This window comes from Balaenoptera acutorostrata, chromosome 14 (assembly GCF_949987535.1).
Source record: "Balaenoptera acutorostrata chromosome 14, mBalAcu1.1, whole genome shotgun sequence".
NCBI lineage: Eukaryota > Metazoa > Chordata > Mammalia > Artiodactyla > Balaenopteridae > Balaenoptera > Balaenoptera acutorostrata.
Genome location: NC_080077.1, coordinates 39142540 through 39162992, shown reverse-complemented (window position 1 = coordinate 39162992; position 20453 = coordinate 39142540). Strand labels below are relative to the sequence as shown.

At 36.9% G+C, this 20453-nt stretch overlaps 1 protein-coding gene and 1 long non-coding RNA gene across 14 annotated transcripts in view; one reads left to right on the top strand and one right to left on the bottom strand.

Moving 5' to 3' along the window:
- Positions 1-3623, bottom strand: part of TRDN (triadin) — a 367278-nt gene extending 363655 nt beyond the window's left edge. For 9 of the 13 annotated variants that reach the window (XM_057527811.1, XM_057527812.1, XM_057527816.1 and 6 more), the window contains exon 1: positions 3370-3621. In XM_057527811.1, coding sequence (XP_057383794.1) covers positions 3370-3391 — 22 coding nt within the window. In that variant the 5' untranslated portion in view covers positions 3392-3621. Of the gene's footprint in view, positions 1-3369 lie in introns of all 13 variants that reach the window. The other 4 variants (XM_057527823.1, XM_057527818.1, XR_009005184.1 and 1 more) reach the window with 3 other exon arrangements.
- LOC103011125 (uncharacterized) lies at positions 861-13605 on the top strand. Its single transcript, XR_451805.3, has 3 exons — positions 861-1328; positions 1544-1750; positions 13244-13605. It is a non-coding gene; the product is annotated as an uncharacterized LOC103011125 (long non-coding RNA).
- The last annotated feature ends 6848 nt before the right edge of the window (positions 13606-20453 follow it).

The window sequence follows — 20453 nt, the reverse complement described above, 5'->3', positions numbered from 1 at the left end:
TAACAAAGCTATTAAGAATTAACTAAACTTTACTGTCATCCAAATTACTCAAAAAGTATTTTTACATAGTGATATATTCTGTCAAATAGATGATGAAATTGGTAGTTGAAAGTTCATATGAACCTCAGAAGGGGAAGCTAACTTTGGCATTTGTCTAGGAATAACTGGGCCTCTGGAAAGAAGGCAGAAGGCTATTTATAACTCTAAACCTTAGCACTGTTTGAGTCAGACCCAGTCTGGGGCCTGATCTAACTAACCTACTCAATGTAGCTGGGGCCAAAGCAGAGCAGGGTTCTAGTACAGGTCCCTCCCAACCTCTGAATTAACACCAGGCTGACTATTAGTCTCACACAGCAAAAGGAAGTATTTAACATGCCTCTGGAGTCAGAGATCTGAGTGTGAATCCTAGCTACACCATAAATAGCTGTGTGAATTCAGGCAAATTTCTAACCTCTCTAAACCTCAGCTTCCTATTCCATAAATAGCAATAACAAAAGTATCTATCTCATTTTGCTGTCCTGAGGATTAAATGGTCATGTTACATTTGACATATAATGTCTTCTGAATAAATATCAGTGGTTATTATCATTATAATTATAATTATTAATTTATCATAGCTAGAATCAAAGATATTGTTTCCCTAAAGTCCTTTGGGGTTCAACTTTGTTCTAATTTTAGTTCATCTGTTGCTCTGTACCTGAAACACAATTCCATATCTAACATTACTTCCTTTCTTCTGTCAGATGAAGTAAGCCAGCTTGGAATATGCACTGAAAATCTATGTGAGGAACTCAGTAAGGTTTACAGATATGCCGTGCATTATAGTTGAGTAAGCACCACAAGAAACATGAACTCTATCCTCAGACCTCCCCCAATTATCAGTGACCACGAGAGAGTTGTATAATCTCCATGACCTTCAGTTTTATAAAAATTGAGGTGAGGACGGTGGACTTAAGCTTTCTAAGGGGCTACTCCAGCTCTGTCTTGAGTACTACAAGGTGTCTGCTTGCTTTGTGATCAATGGATGAGAAGAATAATCAGTATATGTCTAAGGCTACTGATGCAGTGCTTACATTTCAATAATGTGTCCAAAAGTGGCAGCAAAAGAAATATAACAGATGAGAGGAAAGAATATTCCAGGTTGACGGAACAACTTGTACCAAGGCTCTGCACAAAAGTACACCTCTTATAAAAGACTGAAAGAAGGCTATTGTAGCTGGGGCACAAAAAGTGAGAATCATGAAGACAAAATGAAAGGTGTGCAGTAGAGCAGCATGCAAGAAACTTTGGATGAACACAGAGAATGGCTGTGGTACTAACCTTAAAAGGTAAGCTCATCTGAGTTGTCAGTCTAATTATCATTTGAGAAATATGATTAATAAATCATTCCAGAAAAGGAAAAAAGTACATAACTAATGCGATGTTCAGATGACATAGATCCTATGAACTGTTAAGGCCAGGGAGTAGGAAATGCCCATCACCTAGGAACTAGATGGCATTTTTACATTTTTAATTCATTACTAATTCAATGATTTTTTTTTAGAAGTGACAACAAGAGGTTTTCCAAGCACCCTTTAAACTCTCCATGGGGAGAAGACAGAAACATAAGTTCTATTTCATAATCTGGAATTTTCCTGTAAAAACATTTATGAATCAAGTGCGAAGGTCTACAGAGCATAATCCACAGGCAAGTGAAAAATGTTTTGGCCAAGTGACCCGAATCAGCTGGCAGTTCACGCCCCATGCAGAGGTAGGGAACATATTCACAGGTATCTTAATAACTTGTGCAGGGCTAAGTGAGACATTTTTATAGATAGCTGTCTTTAAGACCATCTAAAGGTCACATGATGCAGAATATCTAAGGAATAAGAAAAAGTGTTATTTATATTTAGTTAGCAAATTCTGAACTAAAATTGGTAAAGAGGAAACCTGATATCCTCTTAGAGAAATGAAAAAACACAAACTAGATTTAAGGGAGCTGGCTTCTAATCTTGGCAATGCTGTGGTTTTGAGCAAGTCTCCAAATATCAGAGTTACAGTTTCTATTTTTGCAAAATGGAGATAATAATGCTAACTTAATTGAATTCTGTGAGGTTTAAATAAGTACATACACATAAAGTCCTGAGCAAAATACCTGATACATAGAAATCTCTCAGTAATTATTTCTATTAATTTGGGGTACTAGACTAAATTTCTTAGTGGAAGATGCAAGTAAGACAATTCTCCTTGCAAGTAGTGACTGAAAATCTTAAACTCTGAAATGACCATGTGCCCATACAAATGTCTACCCAAAGAGCCAAAACCAAACATTCTCTTTTTTCAGTTGTCTGATTAAAAACAAACCAGTTCAGCATTAGAGTTGGAAGCTGTGGAGAGCACCACCTGTCTGATTTGCTTACAGCTGTCAGAAGCAAATTTTAGATCCACCTCCCAAATTTTTACCCCAGCTAGAACCGGACTGTGCCTGTATTCAAAACACTTTAGTTGTCTTAAAGATAGCAAAAAATATATATATAATTACATATGTACATATATTTTGCATATATTATATTTGGGTGAAATGATTGCTATCATGGTCGAATAATAAGAATGTTTTAAGGTGTGGCACATACCTTTTCAGAATAAGCTTTAAAACAGAAAAGCATATACCTTTTCAGAATAAGCATGAAAACAGAAAATATTTAATATAGATTCATCATGTAGAGGTAAAAGACATGAGGGCATGAAAAGAATCAGAATCAAAAGCTTAATTACTCTATTTTTAAAACCATACTGATTTAAAGTGATTTTGTGCAATTCCAAACCTTGTCTCTGAATACCCACCAACATACATACAAAATTTGTAGGTATATAAATCTTATATGTGTGTGTGTGCATATTTATACACTCGAGTTAGAAAGGAAAACATATTTAAGATCTCCAATTTGATATGTCATAAAGCAAAATGCTCAAAATCAGTTCTCTAAGTTTAAACATTAAATGCAACATTTTAAGTTCATCGTGGTCTCCAGCCTTGCATGCAAACCTCGTAATTTTTGCTAGGTAAGATATCAGCCCTAACGTTGCATGACCATAGCTATTTATAGAGGTGTGGGTGACAGCTGTTAACTAGTGGGGCCTTTGGCATCGCAAATAGCAGTTTCCACATGCAAAATTTCAGAGAAACTTCTTTTCACTCCCCAACACACACATCTGCCAGCCTCTTAGCTCCCAAACCCACTTCTCTCATCCCATATAGAACCATCCATCAAGATAACTATCTAAAAGCAACATTTTAAGAGGACACATTGACCATCAATGGGACTGTCAATTTCCACCTTTTTCTTTTTTGTTTTCCTAGTTGATACTATTGGAAAATGCTAGCAATACCTTCAGCCGTGATCTCAGTCATGGTGGTTGGAGAAAGGAAAAGGCAGGCAAAAATTCCGGTCAAGTGGCCCTTTGCAGAATAACTTAGGTTTGGAGAACTCTGATAGGGGGCTCTGTGTGAAAGCGTGAGGGCTCTTCCTTTTCCTGGCTGTTTCTGCTGCTCCTTTGTTGTCCTGTTGAACTTTGTCTCTTCTCTGCAGAGTCCTCCCCCCTGGAAACAACCTGAGCCCTTTCCAAGCAGCACTTGTGGCTCAGGCAGAAGTATCAGCTTCGAACAAAAATAGCTTCATCTCCCTAGGACTCTTCAGCACTTTTTTTTTTTTTTTTTTTTTTGGCACTCTAAGGGAAACACACACACACCAGCTCTCCAGCCCCAAAGAGAGATAGGCCAAGAAAAGGCAAAGGAACCAGAAAGTACCGTGTAAGCCCCTACGGTTTCCCTAAGATAATTACAGATTTGGGGGTCTATGTCAGAAAACATGAAATAAAGAGTTGAAAGTAATCTTATCCGTGATAGCTCAGATTTATTCTTAGTGCCCTTAAAGCTCAGAACATTCCTCATCCCCTTATTTGGTGTGGGGAGGATCCTGTAATGTCTACCCAAGGCAAAGGGGAGGGTAGTCTTGTCATTTTCTCCAAGTTGATTCCCTATTGGTCTAAATCCATTTGGCAAGTGCAGTTATTTATATTGGGCTACACTTAAAGTTCCAACTATTAAATCCTAAGGCTTTCCTGTAGGAGATTAAGATTGTCCACACACTGGCTAATAAGAAATATGTAATGTGAAGTTATATTGACACTTGAGAACTGATGAATTACTAGATTCTTCATTCTTTTTAATACTTTCATGAAAACGAAGTACCTGAATTTATCTATGAAGTAAAAGAAAGGGAAGGTGGCATAAAGTTTAGAAGCCTACAGCTCATATTTTAGTAAAAGATTTCAACTTTTCTCTATTTCAACTTCAAAAAAATAAAATAAAAAGGATCATAGCAGCTAACAATTAGCCAAATTGGCTGATTAGCATTTCACCTTCCCACTACTAGACAGGTGTTAATGAGCAGAGAAATATTCAATAGCTGGCAGTTAGAAGGAGGAGAATCAAAGGGCATTGATAATCACACACTCTAGCCAATCTGTGAATAATCAGGGGTTGACTACACTTATCTTTTATTTTATTCTCATATTCAACCTAACAAATGTTTGTGGTTTAAACTTTTAGCCTTAACTCGCTGGCTTTTATTGTCAGAACCTCTTGAATTTGCATGGTACTTCAGAGATCAGAAAACAAAGTCACACATGTTGTTTTAATATTTGAGACTCAGAAGAGTGCTACAACAGCTATTTCCTTTGCCTCCATGTTGGCAGCTCTGTATTTGCTGCCCCAATTCCTACAATAGGACGTACTCATATACCAGCTGAATAAATGGGTTAGGAAGTAAGCAATCTTAATTCACAAAAGAGGAAATAATTCCAGGTAACTCTCATGATTTATACAAGATTCTACACCTAGGGCTGGGCTTGGGGCTTTTGACTACAAATCTGATAACTTTCCAGAGAAGTGAGACTTTGTTGCAGACAATGCCATTTGTAGGCAAAGGGAGGACCACAACAAATTAGGTCCACCAATGGATGGAAAGATGCAAACTCCTAGCAGCATCCCCCTGGAGCCCTGGGTTGGTGCCTACTTTTTAAGGTGGGGAAGAGGAGCCCCCAAAAGCAGAGCTCTCCTCACTTTGCCCCCGAAGGCGTCTCCATTCAATATCACCACAGTGCTTCCAATTTGAAGAAAACATTGTGCTTTGAATCTCCATTTGGCAGTCACTTTCATAGTCTTTCACTGTAGTTAACTGATGAAATAGTAATTCCTTATGTAACTCATTAAGAACTCACACGAAAAAGTTGAAACAAGACTAGAGAGCAAGACCAGTGATTGATGTTACTCTTAAATTCCCAATCACTAATTTCATGTCATACGTACTAGAAGGAAAACGAAGAGTGAAAATATTCTAGCTAAACATGTTTATAGGATAACAAGCTTTTTAACCCATTTATTGGATGAGTTTATGAATTTTCTTAGACATTAAGAAATCAGTATATTTCTCATTTTGAAAAGTTACTAGAACTCTTTCAAATTATTTGAAACCCAATTCATAAAATGTCTTTGCGTTTCAAAGGGAACTCTGAGAAGCTTTCCAAAGCGAAGCAACTGACATTCTTCTAAGGCTACACATCTCATTCTTCAGGACAAAGAACAAAATATTACAAATAATACATTTGCCTTTCTTCATTTTTTTGGTCTTCTTCATTTTAAACAGGTATTCACTTTAAAGGGACACCAGTTCACTGGAATCTTTCAACATGACCTAAAAGTGGTGGTTTTCTCTTCTCAGTGATAGCTTCTGATGTATTTTCACATTTTCCATTGCTGTAGGATCAGCACAGATAGGCTTATCCTGGTTTTGCATATAGGGACACTTGTTCCTGTATGCATTATTAACTGGCCTGGTCTTTATAAGTCAATGGCAAACCATGAAAGCTTGTTCTCCTAGAAAATGTTTCATTTTGCCCAAGCCACTTCTCCAACCTGATGATACTTATCATTACGCCTTGTGATTTTCACTAGATATTCTAAATATTCAAGTTAGCAGCCAAAAACATTCATTCTTAGAGCATTTAAAAAAAAAATCTGGCTGCTCTGTCAACTATAATCATAAACTAACAATCAGTAAGACATATTCTGTATTTGACTATGAACAAGATATTTTCATCCAAACTGAATTTCAGAATGTAAAATGATTCAGGAGGCAAGGAGAGAAGTTTTTTGATGATTTTTGGTTTCCACCAAAAAAAAAAACATAAAATTAAACAAAATTTTAAAATAATTTAATTATTTTAAGACCATACTACATTGTTTTGTTCAGTGCCAATTTGTGTTTTTTATAGAGCAGTGAAGAGAGATATAAATAGAGGTAAATAGCTATTTATCATCAGTCACCTATTTCTCAAGGACTAGGGATTTTTGAAAGAAAGCGAAGTTTTAGGGTTACTTCTCAAGATCTTCTGTTTATTAATTTACAGACATGAACAGCTTATACTTGAAAAGCCTATACCTAAACTGGTGTTAAATAGAAATAAAATAGTAAGAAATGTGTATAATATTATATGTTTAAACTGAGTGGGAGTAAATTTATGGGTATTTAATTAGGATAGAAAGTGCTCATTCCTTGGATCTTAAAATAATGACAGGTGTAACTTTTATGTGTGCCTAAGTTTTCAGGTTCATTTTAACAGAAGACAAAAATAAATAAGCAACTAGAATGCTTTTGGGAAAAAAGGGGGGAGTAGGGGACAGAGTGTCATAATATAAGAAAGTTTTATACATGAGCTAACAAATGTAAGCTACTGTTATACTGCCTTGGTTGAAGTAGCTTACAGGGGAAATATAGAAAAGAGAAATCCTTTCTTTTAGCTTTGTAGGCGAAGAAAAACAGCAAAAACAAACTACGTATGGAAAGAATAAATACTGGCTTATTAAACTTTAGAATGAACAAATATAGAAGAAACTAGGAACATTGAAAATGAACTTAGGGACCATTGGATTGTATTTACTTTCATCTGACCTTGAAATCCCATCACATGACCTAGAAATTTCTCTGACGCTCACTTGATAAACAGTCCTCAGAATCACAAGAAAAGCCTCAACTGAACTATTAGTTCATTAATCTTACTTCATCTCAGCATTGCTGTTCACTTTATTTTAAATTGTTTTGTGTTCCATTTGTGTCATGGAAAATCTCATTCTGTCCTCATTACTTTCTCTAACTCGCCTGTGCTCGTTTCTTTAACCAAAGGCTGAAAGTCATTCCATAAGTTTGGCTTTACCAACTGATTATTTAGAAACTGTGTAATCCAGCTCGTTTCAAATGACAGAAGGCCTTCCAGTGCAATTAAAAACTTTCCTGTCTTTAACTCTGACTCACGAATAGCTGAGTCTCCAATATCAGGCTTCACACACATTTGACTTTGTCAAACATTTCTCTCAGAAATTTGCCTACGTCAATCCAGTCTTCAATTAGGAAAGGCAATGGATGCTCCTTTATTCTTAAAGACTCCTTTCTCTGAAGAGCTGGCTTCTGTCCACTACCACTGTCCTCTTTATGAGGACTGACAACATCCTGTAGTAGGTGGCCCCTGTGGAGTCCATAACTCAGATTACTGCTCTCTGCTCTGTAGTCTGTCTATCACACATGACCTTCACTCTGTGGTCCTGGTTGCTATTCAAAAGCAATTTGTGATTTACGTTTTTTTTGTTTTCTTATAAAAGCATCAATACTTTTCTTATAAAAGGTAAATTATTTGCTGATCAGTTCTTAGATACAAATTTTTCTCTAAAAATAATATAAATGGATATTTCTATTTGCTAATTTTGAAAAAATTCACAATATCATCATCTTGTTCTTTACATTTTGATGTTTTGCATTATCAATGATATAATCTGTTATAGCTGTATATCACAACTGAATACCAACTAGAGTCACTAACTTTGTGAGCTTACTTATAAGTAAGGAAATAACATACTCATTAATTCCGTTGTGCACTCTCTCTCTCTCCACACACACACACACACACACACACACACACTCTTTACTCTGTCCTCAGCACTAGGCTAGGTTCTAGTGATATCAAGATAAGCAAGACAAGGTTTTGTCTTCAAGGAACTCACAGTCTAGTAAGAGAGTAAAAAAGGTATACCAAAAATTATATTGCAGCCTGGTAAGTTCTAAGTACAGTAAACACTATGCATTGGATGACAGAAAAGGAGTTTTAATGCAACAGGAAAGGCTTTAAGAGTAAGAAATACTAGAATTGGGTCTTAAAGTGTAAGAAATTATTTAAATAAATGATCAGTTGAGGACATATCAATACTTTCCAAGAAGAGGGAACAACTCCAAAAATATTATAAAGGTGTAAACATAATGAACTTTAAATACTTCAGTAATCCCTTCACAGGGTACGTAGGAGGGAGCTCCACAAGAAAAAACAAGAGAATAAAAAAGAGCCAGATACTTAAGTGTCTTATAAGCCATACTAAGATTTTTGGACTTAACTCTAATTTAGTATGACACTGAAGTATTTAAGCAAGAACATGAAATAATCAAATTTACCTTTTAGAAATACTGGTCAACAACAGTGATGATTTCAGCTTCCTTAAGACAATTTCAAACGAGCCTTAGAAATAGAAGCCAGATTACAGAATGTGGGGCAAATGAGAGATCATAAAATGAAGAGAGAATCTGGAATATACTTCACAGAAGCTTATATAAAAAGTAAAGGAGTGAGATGGATTAGGAATTAGAGGGGGACACTAGGTACAGTAGGAGATTTATTTTAAGATCAAAAAGCTTCAATCATATTTTCCTTTAAAGGAAGGAATACAGGAATGAGGGAGGAGTGATTAATGATCTAGGAGAGAGGAAAGATAAGGAATACAGAAAAATCTTCAAGCAAATGGAAGGGTAAAGTTAGAGCTCATGTGGACAGTACTTTTGAAAAGAAATAAAATTCTTGGTAAAGTAAAAATAATTAAAATGGGACAAATACGGATAATTTTTGACTTATGAAAGGGGAAAAATGAAAGGAATTCATGCGTGGTGGCACTATTTTCTCTGTGAGCCAGTGTCATCTGCTGAGAAACAAAGGGTTAGAGGTTAGAATGACATCTTGAAGAGAGTTCTAAAGGTTTCAAAAAGCTGCAGAAGTAAAGAGAGAGGAAGCTTCTTAAGAAGTGCAGAGTGGCATGGACATATATACACTACCAAACGTAAAATAGATAGCTAGTGGGAAGCAGCCGCATAGCACAGGGAGATCAGCTCTGTGTTTTGTGACCACCTAGAGGGGTGGGATAGGGAGGGTGGGAGGGAGGGAGATGCAAGAGGGAAGAGATATGGTAACATATGTATATGTATAACTGATTCACTTTGTTATAAAGCAGAAACTAACACACCACTGTAAAGCAATTATACTCCAATAAAGATGTTAAAAAAAAAAAAAAGAAGTGCAGCATTCTACTGAGAGGCCAGCGAGGTTTATAGACCATAAGTTTGTAGTAACAAATCCATTTATATTAGTTAGTGTAATCAAAGAGGGAAAAGCAAAAAGAGTTCCAAATACACCTCCTCTAAAATAAAAATAAAAACGTATCCCTCTCAGGTTAACAGTTCCAGGTTAGTGGGCATCTATAATGGCAGCTCTGTCACCATTATGTGGCTTCCATAATTGTTCTGGTTCTTGGTACTCCAGCTGGCAATGAGAGAAAAGGCCTGCAAGGCTATATGGGTCAAGGCTGGAAGTAGCATGGGGCACTGCTGCTTCTACTCCATGGTGAGAACTCAATTCTTGGTCACACCTAACTGCAAGGGGGTTGAACTGGGGCTGGCCATGACATCCTTCTAAAACCCTATTCCTCAGATTGGATCTCCACCACAGGACTATTTTTGAGTTCTCCAGAGCCATGTTAATAGTTGAGCATTGGATTAGAGAGGTAGGTAGTTGGACTGAAATCTCTGGGCAAGTGTGGCCTTTAAGGAAAATTTTAGCTACAGTTAAGCCAAAGCAAGGATATGGGAAGAGCAGTACAGAGATGACAGTTTGGGAGAAAATACATGATTGAAAAGGCTTTTATTTTAAGTAGTGTCTAAGGATTACAGTACATGTTTATAAATCAATCTTTTTGCATTCAGAATGTGTATTACCCTTAACTGCTAAATACATGAAGAGTTGTGACATACTATGAATATTCATGTGAATGAATTACAAAGACATACCTACCAAGAATTAAATCATTTCAAAAGATTGTATATCAGGGCATTTGACTTCCATTTTGATAAGCAGTTTTTAAGCATTTGTTTATCCAAATCTCTTCTCTTTTTATTTGGGGAAGGGAGAGTACTACCATCCAAATGTACCCCTGCAGAGTATTTCATCAATTCAAATTAAAGATGTATTTTACAGTTGTCACTGATATATGACTTTGAGAATATGAACTGCTGTATAAATGTTAAATGTTCCCATCCTCATGAAAATCACATTTCACCTCAGAGCCGTGTCTGGTTTTGCTATTCATTATTCATTTGAAGTCAGAGTTTTCCATTTCCAATATTATAATTAATCTGAATATTATTAAATGTTGTCACAAATAGCAGATTGTCAGCTTTCCTTGACCTCCTAACGTGCATTCACTCTCACTTTAAATATTTTATTTTTATTCTTAATCTCCTTCAAAACAAAACAGAACACATTTGCTCTGTGTCTCTAAAAATTCCATTTAACAAAATAGATCCGTTCCTCTTTCTTCACTCCATATCCTTTTATTTAACAGGAGTTATTTTCTGTCTTACACACCCCCACCAGTGTCAGCCTGACTACCTGAAAACCAACGCATGTAGGATTTGCATTAGGAAAAAAGTATGTGTTTTGTCAACTTTACGTCCCACACAGAAATCGTGGGCTCTAAGTTTAGAATAGAATTTCAAACCAATGTAAGTGGTATTTCATGCTGGGAACAAATTGGAGTTGTGAAAGACACCGGGGGTATAAATTCATGCTGTCTTGGCATAGTCAGTAAGTTGAATATATGGCTGGATATAAAGAATAACATAGAAAGTATCCTGGTCCCAAAATGTATCACCCAGTAGGGAAGCCTGTTATATACAAATCAAAGGTTCAGTCCTATCATTTAAAATTGAATTTAAAGTTTTCTATTAAAAGGCAAATAACGTTTGGAATACAAAATTGAGTTAGCAGTTGGAAGACACATATCCATCATAGTCAGAAAAGCCACATTTTTTGACAATTGTGCCATTTTGCAGCACTGCTTAGTTATCAGAGCATCTTTTCCCACAAGCCTGGATACAGGCTTGTAACCGTCTCCAATACAGCATTCCATGTAGTCACTACAGTTTATCCTAGTTGGCCCCGCTTACGAACTTAATAGCCATGCCATGAGCTTGGCAAGGGATTCAGAGGGATGGACTGAGAGGGTTGAGACCCCACTGGAAGGACAAACAGGGGCATTTCCAATGCCAAACTTCAAGAACCTCTAAATTTGGTTTAGGAGCTGCTGTACATAAGTGTTCAGCATTATAATCTGCAGAGACAATCAATTCTGACAATTCACTATTTCATTGGAACTATAAAAATCAGCAGTTACTTCAGCTGGTTCAAATTAGAAGGATATATAATTTTGTTTTTGCTTTGGAAATGTTGTGGACTACAGACACGTTTGATTTAGTCACTGATTGCATTTACATTCTACTGGATTAATCTAGTAGCATCATACTTTTTATTTTTAACAGAAAGCTTAAAAGCAAAGGAATGGAAAAGAAAAAAATGTTATTGTAAGAAAAAAATTATTAAGCAGCTATTCACAGGCAGGGCACTTATTTCAAAGTGTGATTAGTTTAGTGGTGTCTAGGACATGCAAGTTCGTAGTTTTAAGGATCTTAGAAATAGTTGAAGCTAATTTTATCATTTTACAGAGGAGAGAACTGAGTGTTGGAAAGACTAAATAACTTGTTTACATTCACATATTTTATTACTGAAAACCTGAACTAGGATCCAGTTGCCCTCTCAGCCCAGAGCTACCTACATTATTCCTTATCCAGGTTTTTTTCCATATCTAGTCTTTTGGGATTTGAACTAGAACCCCATTTACCATAAATCCTAATTTCCTCTGTCTATTCTGAATCCTAAAAAAGAGGTGGATGGTCTTACATATCTTTGAATCCAGGAATGTAACAGTATCACCAATACTTTCTCCAGTTTTCAGTTCTGTTCCTAAATACATATTTACTTCATTCCCATGTGATCAAGTGGGCATTTTCCACATGGGCATGGCTGCAAATAGTCCCCACTTCACTCAGGTCAATCAAGATTATGACCCCAGAAGAGAGATAGTTGTCTTTTCCCAATGTGTGCATATAAACATTATAGGGAAAGGCTCTTATTGGTCTGGTTTAATCACATCCTCAATTAATCTTTGTGACCAGGAGAATGAGACACTTTGATTGCCCCAAAGCAATCTTTTGTGGTTGGAGTGGCTCAGTACACTAATTGGCAGCCTCATCAGAAACCTCCAGGATATGGGAGGGGAGGGGACAGAGAGGATCAGCTGCCCGAGGAGGAGGAGGCTATGTCAGAAGAAAGCGAGGAATACTAAGCTAACCAAAATAAATGTCTCCTCTTGATCGTGACTCTGACTGCAAATACACACACACACACACACACACACACACACATACACAGAGTCATACATACTTCTTCCAGATATGTATACCAATACAATTATCCCATGTACAAGTAAAAATACACCCACCTCTTTCTCTAAACAAAAAAAAGCATGTGGGGCTTCCCTGGTGGTGCAGTGGTTGAGAATCCGCCTGCCAATGGAGGGGGCACGGGTTCGAGCCCTGGTCCGGGAAGATCCCACATGCCGCGAAGCAACTGGGCCCGTGAGCCACAACTACTGAGCCTGCGCGTCTGGAGCCTGTGCTCCGCAACAAGAGAGGCCGCGATAGTGAGAGGCCTGAGCACAGCGATGAAGAGTGGCCCCCGCTAGCCGCAACTAGAGAAAGCCCTTGCACAGAAACGAAGACCCAACACAGCCAAAAATAAATAAATAAATAAATAAATTAAAATAATAATAATAAAAAATTTTAAAAAGCAAAACAAACAAACAAAAAAACCCCTCCACTTGTAACTTGCCTTCACTGACCAAGTTCACCTTATTTTTTTGACTCCTTAACAACCCCTATAGATAATGTCTCTGACAAAAGAGTCACTATTGTAATGGGAGGCTTATGTTGTTTTCCAGGAATTTGGAGTTGATCCCTGTCCAGTTCAAGCCAGCTAAGACTGTTTGGGACCACCAACCCTAAAACGGGGCCTGTGTCTGATAAATGACCTTTTAGATGCCAGAGGGCCAAAAACCTTACCCTCGCAGATCATGCAAAAGAGCCTCCGTTTTTTAACATGCATCCCGTGAAGAAGCATTTAACTCAGATATGCCTGCACAGAACACCAATGACTTCACCTTTTCCCTACTTCCATTCACCTTTCCCCACACCTAAGCCCACCCTGCTTCTTTATCCCATAAATATCTCAAGCCCCTCACAAACAGGGAAGCAGATCTGATATTAGTTCTCCCCTCTCCTCACTTGCCAACCTCATGAATAAACCCTTTCTCTGCTGTAAACCTCAGTGTCTCAGCATTTGGCTTGCTGTGTGTCAGGCAAACAAATCTGGTTCGGTAACAGTAAGGCCCCTGAGGAGGTGATACAAGTTAAATGAGATCATAGGGGTGGGGCCCTAGTCTGAAAGGGTTAGTGCCCTTATAGGAAGAGAAAGATACACCAGAGCTCTCTCTCCACCACTGAGGACACAGTGTGACGAGGTATTTGCAAATCAGGAAGAGAACACTCACCAGGAACCAGGTCAGTTGGCACATTGATCCTGGACTTTGCAGCCTCTAGAATGGTGAGAAATAAATTCTGTTGTTTAAGCCACACCTTCTGGGTTTTGTTATGGCAGCCCACACAGACTAATACATATACCAAAATTAATTTTTTTGTATAACATCTCAAAATAAGTTGAATAAAGTTTGTCTTGTCAGCATTATTTTACCACTTTGGAGGTAGGGAAACAGAGCAAAACTGGATAGCTACAGATGCAGATGTTAGTAGACAAATACTCCTAAAATCACAGCAGGCTAATTGACACTCCCACCTCATCTACTACGGAATTTGCCCACTATCTGCTAGGAATATCCAACAGTTTCTCGGCCAACAAAATTGAGCTCTCAATGATGCTTTCTGAACCCATTCTGCATCTGTCATTCTGTAAAAGTCATGCTATAGCTGCTTCCAAAAATGCATGACTGACAAGGTTACGCAATAACTGACCTAAGAAAACTCAAGCCAAGTTCTTAAGGATGATAGAGGATCCCCTGGATATTCCTACTGTTAGCTCTGCTGTTTTTCCTTTTGCTGATGAAAATGATCGAAAAGTTCTAAAAGTCCTCAGCAGCCTGGGTGTTGAGGGTTATTTAGGACTGTCTCAGCAGTTGCTGAAGTGAAGTGGGTCCTCTGGCTCTTGGCTGCATTACTGTCTTCAGGAGACGTGAGCCTTCCCAGAATGTCACATCCGGGAATCCTCCTCAGACTGCGTACCATGATGAAGAGTGGCCCCCACTTGCCGTAACTAGAGAAAGCCCTCGCACAGAAACGAAGACCCAACACAGCCATAAATAAATAAATACATAAATAAATGGATCATCACCTTTAAAAAAAAGCATGTCACTTGATTCATCTCCGGGTGATGAGAAATATCTTAACCTGGTCTATATATGTTTTTAATAATTATGAGTCTAAAGTTAAATAATAAATTTAAATAATCTATACTCCATGTATAATGATGGGAAGAGAATAATCTCCTTAAAATGAAAATAAGTAACGTAGTTTGTCCCTGGTCCAGAATATCTTGCATACTTTGGAAGGGAAGAAGGACTCATTTGTTGTTTCCATTTTCCTTGAAAATAACACACTAATGGTGCCATCGTACCATCTTAAAATTGTAGTCTCTCCTTAGCAAAACCCTCAACCTCTTCTCTGTACTCCCTTTACCTTTGTGCTTTCCCAAGGATTGGTTTTCCTTTGAAGACACCTCTTCTCACACAGTCTGTCAAGTAGGGGCAGGATTTTCTCTTGGACCTCAAGGCCTGGAGGAGTTTTGGGTGTCCTTCTTACTTCTCATTATTTTTTCCAAAAGTTTTCTCCTCCTTACTCCAAAATGCATGCTTTTACTACCCCTTTTCTTGTCATTACCATCATTTTATGTCCCAGTAAGCTTCCTCAAGAAAACAGGACTATCTATAAAGCCCCCACTGCCTCATCTATTTGCACACCATTGCTTACCCCAAAAATTCCACCCAGTAGGAGATGCCCACAGAGGCCTAGGAACTGCAGGCTGTTGGGAAAAGACTGTGTGTATTAATAGAAATAGTATTTGAACATGTATTATACAGCAAAAGCTGTGCTGAGCGCTTTTCAGAGATTACCTCATTTTATCCTAGGTGTCTTCTCCACTTTGCTCTAAGGTTCATTAGAGCAAGAGCTCTATCTTGCTCACATAGTCATATTGTATCTCTAATACTATCATAGTGCCAGGGCCTTGATATGAGTAATAATGGAAATAACATAAGGATTGAAATAGAACTGAAAATGAACTTGGGTTAAAAATATAAAATGACATCTCTTTCCCAATATTTACTTGAACCTTTTAAGCTTGGATTATTTTGAATGGTTTTATGTTTGTCAAAAGGCTTCCTTAATTGAATTAGAATATTACTGTTAAACAAACATGCCTCAAGAAATTGCATTCAGTTTCAGTGGTTTTCTTCCTTATCTGGTATAATGGGTTTATATATGAAAAGTAATTCCACTTCTAGTAATGTCAGATGAGGTAATTTGTACCAATTCTCCCACCAAGACAACAAGAAAAGCTGGACAAAGTATTTTTGAAAGCTTACATTTTAGAACTAATAAAACAATGAAGATTGGTATAATAGAGTGAGGATAGAGGCTCAGCGTATGAGCTTCTCTTTCCTTGAGGTTATTTGTTATTTCAGAAGGGGTAACTGAAGCTTAGGCTGAGCTCCACTTTTGACAGTCTTCAGGCACTAGGAAAATGGAGATTTGGAGCACAGGCTCTCACGAAAGAAAATAGACTTGATGAACACCCCTCACTGAAAGGCAGTACCTGTGAATCCAAAATTCACCAAAGGGTGAATCCAAAATAGTCTTCCACAGGGACTGCAGCTCAGCCTCACATAATATTAAATCTAAAAATTACATTAAGATAATTCTGAAAAGCTATTTCCCCAAGATACCTGGCGAAAGTAATAATAAGTAATAAATCCTTTCTGGAAGAAAGTAATATCCTAGGGCATAGATTATTTCTACCAAGTGTTTGCAAAGATAGTTGGAAGACACAGTTAAAAATATCCAGGTAAAAAGAACACAGCACAAACCAGCAGAAGCAGAAACAACAGGCATCAGTAAAAGTCTACAAAACCTCTGATATTAGAGATATCAGATATTGACTTTAAGATAATTGTGATTACTATGTTCAAGGAGATAAAAGACAAGATGGAGAATTTTGAAAGAGAACAAATAACTATAAAAATGGAAATCATAGAACTGAAAAAACATAGTAACTGAAACTAAGGACTCATTTGATACGTTTTAGAGCAGATTAGGCACAGCCAAAGGCTGAAGTCTGGAGAAAAGACTGGAAAACATAAATGATGGTGTATAAGACAATGATGATTGAGAGAATGTCTATCAGGTGTACAAATGGAATTCTCAAAAGACAGATAATATTATAAGAGATAACGACTGATAACTTTCCAAATTTGAAGAATGTCATCAAGCCATAAATTCAAGAAGCTTGAAGAACCTCAGGCAGAATGAATGCAAATAAACTACTCTCTTTAATGGCTGAGTAATAGGACCTACTGTATAGCACAGGGAACTCTGCTCAATATTATGTAACTACCTAAATGGGAAAAGAATTTGAAAAAGAATAGATACATGTATATGTAACTGAATCACTTTGCTCTACACCTGAAACTAACACAACATTGTTAATCAACTATACTTCAATATAAAATAAAAAGTTATTTCCTGAAAAAAAAGTAAATAAACCACTCTCAGGCACATCAGTAAAACCAGAGATAAAAATGGAAAAATAGTTTTAAATATAGCAAGAGAAGACTAGAAAGTTTACCTTAAAAGATGCATCAGCTGAGACTAACAGGTGACTTTTTTTTTTTTTTAATTCTGAATGAAGGCATCAGTTAACAGTTAATAGGATTTAAAGAATGTGAGCTCCATGAGGCAAAGATTTTTTTTTTTTATTTTTACAAGAGATAAATAGACTGACACCAAGCATTGTACATGGATGACCACAACAAAAGCAACAATGATTGCAATTACCAAACATGAAACACACTCATACTATGTCATAATATTGACATTCAGTCCAGTAATCCTCCACTGTAACAGCTCCTTTACTTTGCAGTGAAAATTGATTTGTATATAAAAAATTTCATGATAACCATGATATCAAACCAGACATGAACATTACAAGAAAGAAAAATTACAAGTTAGCCAATTTCTTTATAAATATAGATGCGAAAATTCTAAACAAAAATTAATAAACAATCCCACAATATATAAAAGGATAATACGTCCATAACCCATTTGGATTGATTCCAGGAATATAAATTTGGTTTAACATTTGAAAATCATTGATATAATTTATAACCAAATAAAGGAGAAAAAGTATATGACCATCTCAATAAATATAGAAAAATTATTTTATGTAATACAATATTCTTTGATGTATGTGTGGGTGTTTATAATACTAAGAATCTTCTTTAATCTAACAAATGACCATTACACAAAACCTACAGCAACCGACTCATCTAACTGTGAAATGTTGAAAGTTTTCCTTGCGAAAGTGGGAATAAAACACAGACATTTCTATTTAATATTGTACTGGAGCATATAATAAATAATAAGGAAATAAATAACAAAATGTTAAAAGATTTGAAAGGAAGAAATATAGCTGTCATTAATCATCACTGACATGATTGTGCACATAGAAAATATACAATAATCTGCAGATAAACTATTAGAATTAACAAGTGAGTTTAATAGGTAAAAACTTATAAAATCACTTTGGCAAACCAGTATTATTACTAATTCTACTCTGAAGCACATACCCAATATAAATGCAAGCACATGTACCGTATGTGCCACAAGAGATTTCTATAAAAGTGGTCCTAGCAGTATTGTAAGTAATAGCCAAACACAAAACAAACCCAATACTCACGAACAGTAGAATGGAAAAATTGTGGTATATTTATACAATGGATTACTGTTCAGTAAGGAAACTGAACAAACTACAACTATGTGCAACAACATGAATAAATTTCATAGCCTAACATTGAGTAAAAGAAGCCAGACAGAAAAGACTACATAGCATATGGGCATCATTCTATTTGTATAAATTTTAAAACTAGGCAAGTGTAAATTATAACACTTGAGAATGCATGCTTAGATGGACAACTATCAAATAAATCAAGGAAGCAATTGCCATTTAGAAGGAGTCTATCTTTTAGAAAGAGAAAAGGATTACTATGGACAATGGGGGGTGGGGTATGAGATGCTGGCAATGTTCTATTTTTTGATCTGGGTGATCATTGCATGAGCATTTATTTGCTTTGTGTTAAATCACATATATATATTTTCTACATGTACTATGTATTTTATAATTATAATATTTTTATTAATTCTTATTGGAGTATAGTTGCTTTACAATGTTGTATTAGTTTCTACTGTATAGCAAAATGAATCAGCTATACATATACATATATCCCTCTTTTTTGGATTTCCTTCCCATTTAGGTCTCCATGGTGCATTAAGTAGAGTTCCCTGTGTATACAGTATATTCTCATTAGTTGTCAATTTTATATATAGTATCAATAGGATATATATGTCAACCCCATCTCCCAAGTCCCCCCACCCCCTCCTTCCCCCTTGGTATCCATACATTTGTTCTCTACATCTGTGTCTCTATTTCTGCTTTGCAAATAACATCATCATCTATACCATTTTTCTAGATTCCACATATATGCATTAATATACGATGTTTGTTTTCCTTTCTGACTTAATTCACTCTGTATGACACTCTCTAGATCCATCCATGTCTCTACAAATGACCCAATTTCATTCCTTTTTAGGGCTGAGTAATATCCCTTTGTATATATGTACCACATCTTCTTTATCGATTCCTCTGTCGATGGACATTTAGGTTGCTTCCATGTCCTGGCTATTGTAAATAGTGCTGCAATGAACATTGGAGTGCATGTGTCTTTTTGAATTATGTTTTTCTCAGGGTATATGCCCACTAGTGGGATTGCTGGGTCATATGGCAGTTCTATTTTTAGTTTCTTAAGGAAACTCCATAATGTTTTCCATAGTGGTTGTATAATAATTATAATATTTAAAACAAAATAAATGAGAATTTTTCAAACTGGACCAGGGGCATCAAGAAAGCTAGTAATGGTAATGATTTAAGGACAGGACCAGGATTAGGATGAGATGAGCAAGGCACTCACCTTGGGTGCAAACTTTAAGAGAGGGCAAAAAACTCACTAACTGTAAGTAAATAATCTTTTAATGTATTAAAGAATTAATATCAATGCAAAAAATTCAGGATGAATGAAATATCAAAAGGATTGATAACAAAGAACAAATATGAAGACAGGATCAATACAGACCAGGCACTGTTTTGTGCTTTGACCTATATTAACTGATCTCATCCACATAGAACTCTATGAGGGGGCTTCCCTGGTGGCGCAGTGGTTAAGAATCCGCCTGCTCATGTAGGGAACACGGGTTCGAGCCCTGTTCCGGGAAGATCCCACATGCCATGGAGCAACTAAGCCCGTCTGCCACAACTACTGAGTCTGCGCTCTAGAGCCTGCAAGCCACAACTACTGAGCCCGTGTGCCACGACTACTGAAGCCTGCGTGCCTAGAGCCCGTGCTCCGCAACAAGAGAAGCCACCGCAATGAGAAGCCCGCGCACCGCAACAAGAGTAGCCCCCGCTCGCTGCCCGCGTGCAGCAACAAAGACCCAACGCTGTCAAAAATAAATAAATAAAATAATTAAAAAAAAAAAAAAAAACAAACTCTATGAGGTAGACTCTATAATTATCCCTTATTTTACTAAGAAGGAACCTGTGGCACAGAGGAAAGTATTTTCCCAAGGTCATCCAGCCAACCCATGGTAAAGCCTGAGTTCAAACCCAGTTCAAACTCAGAAGCCATGCTCTTAGAGACAGAACTACACTCCACCTGCCCGTTTGCAAGAGTAAGTGAAGGTAGTCAGATCGTGACAGCTGGTGATCTCCCATGGGTGATATTAGCTCTGACTCCTTCTACTGAGCATATGCCC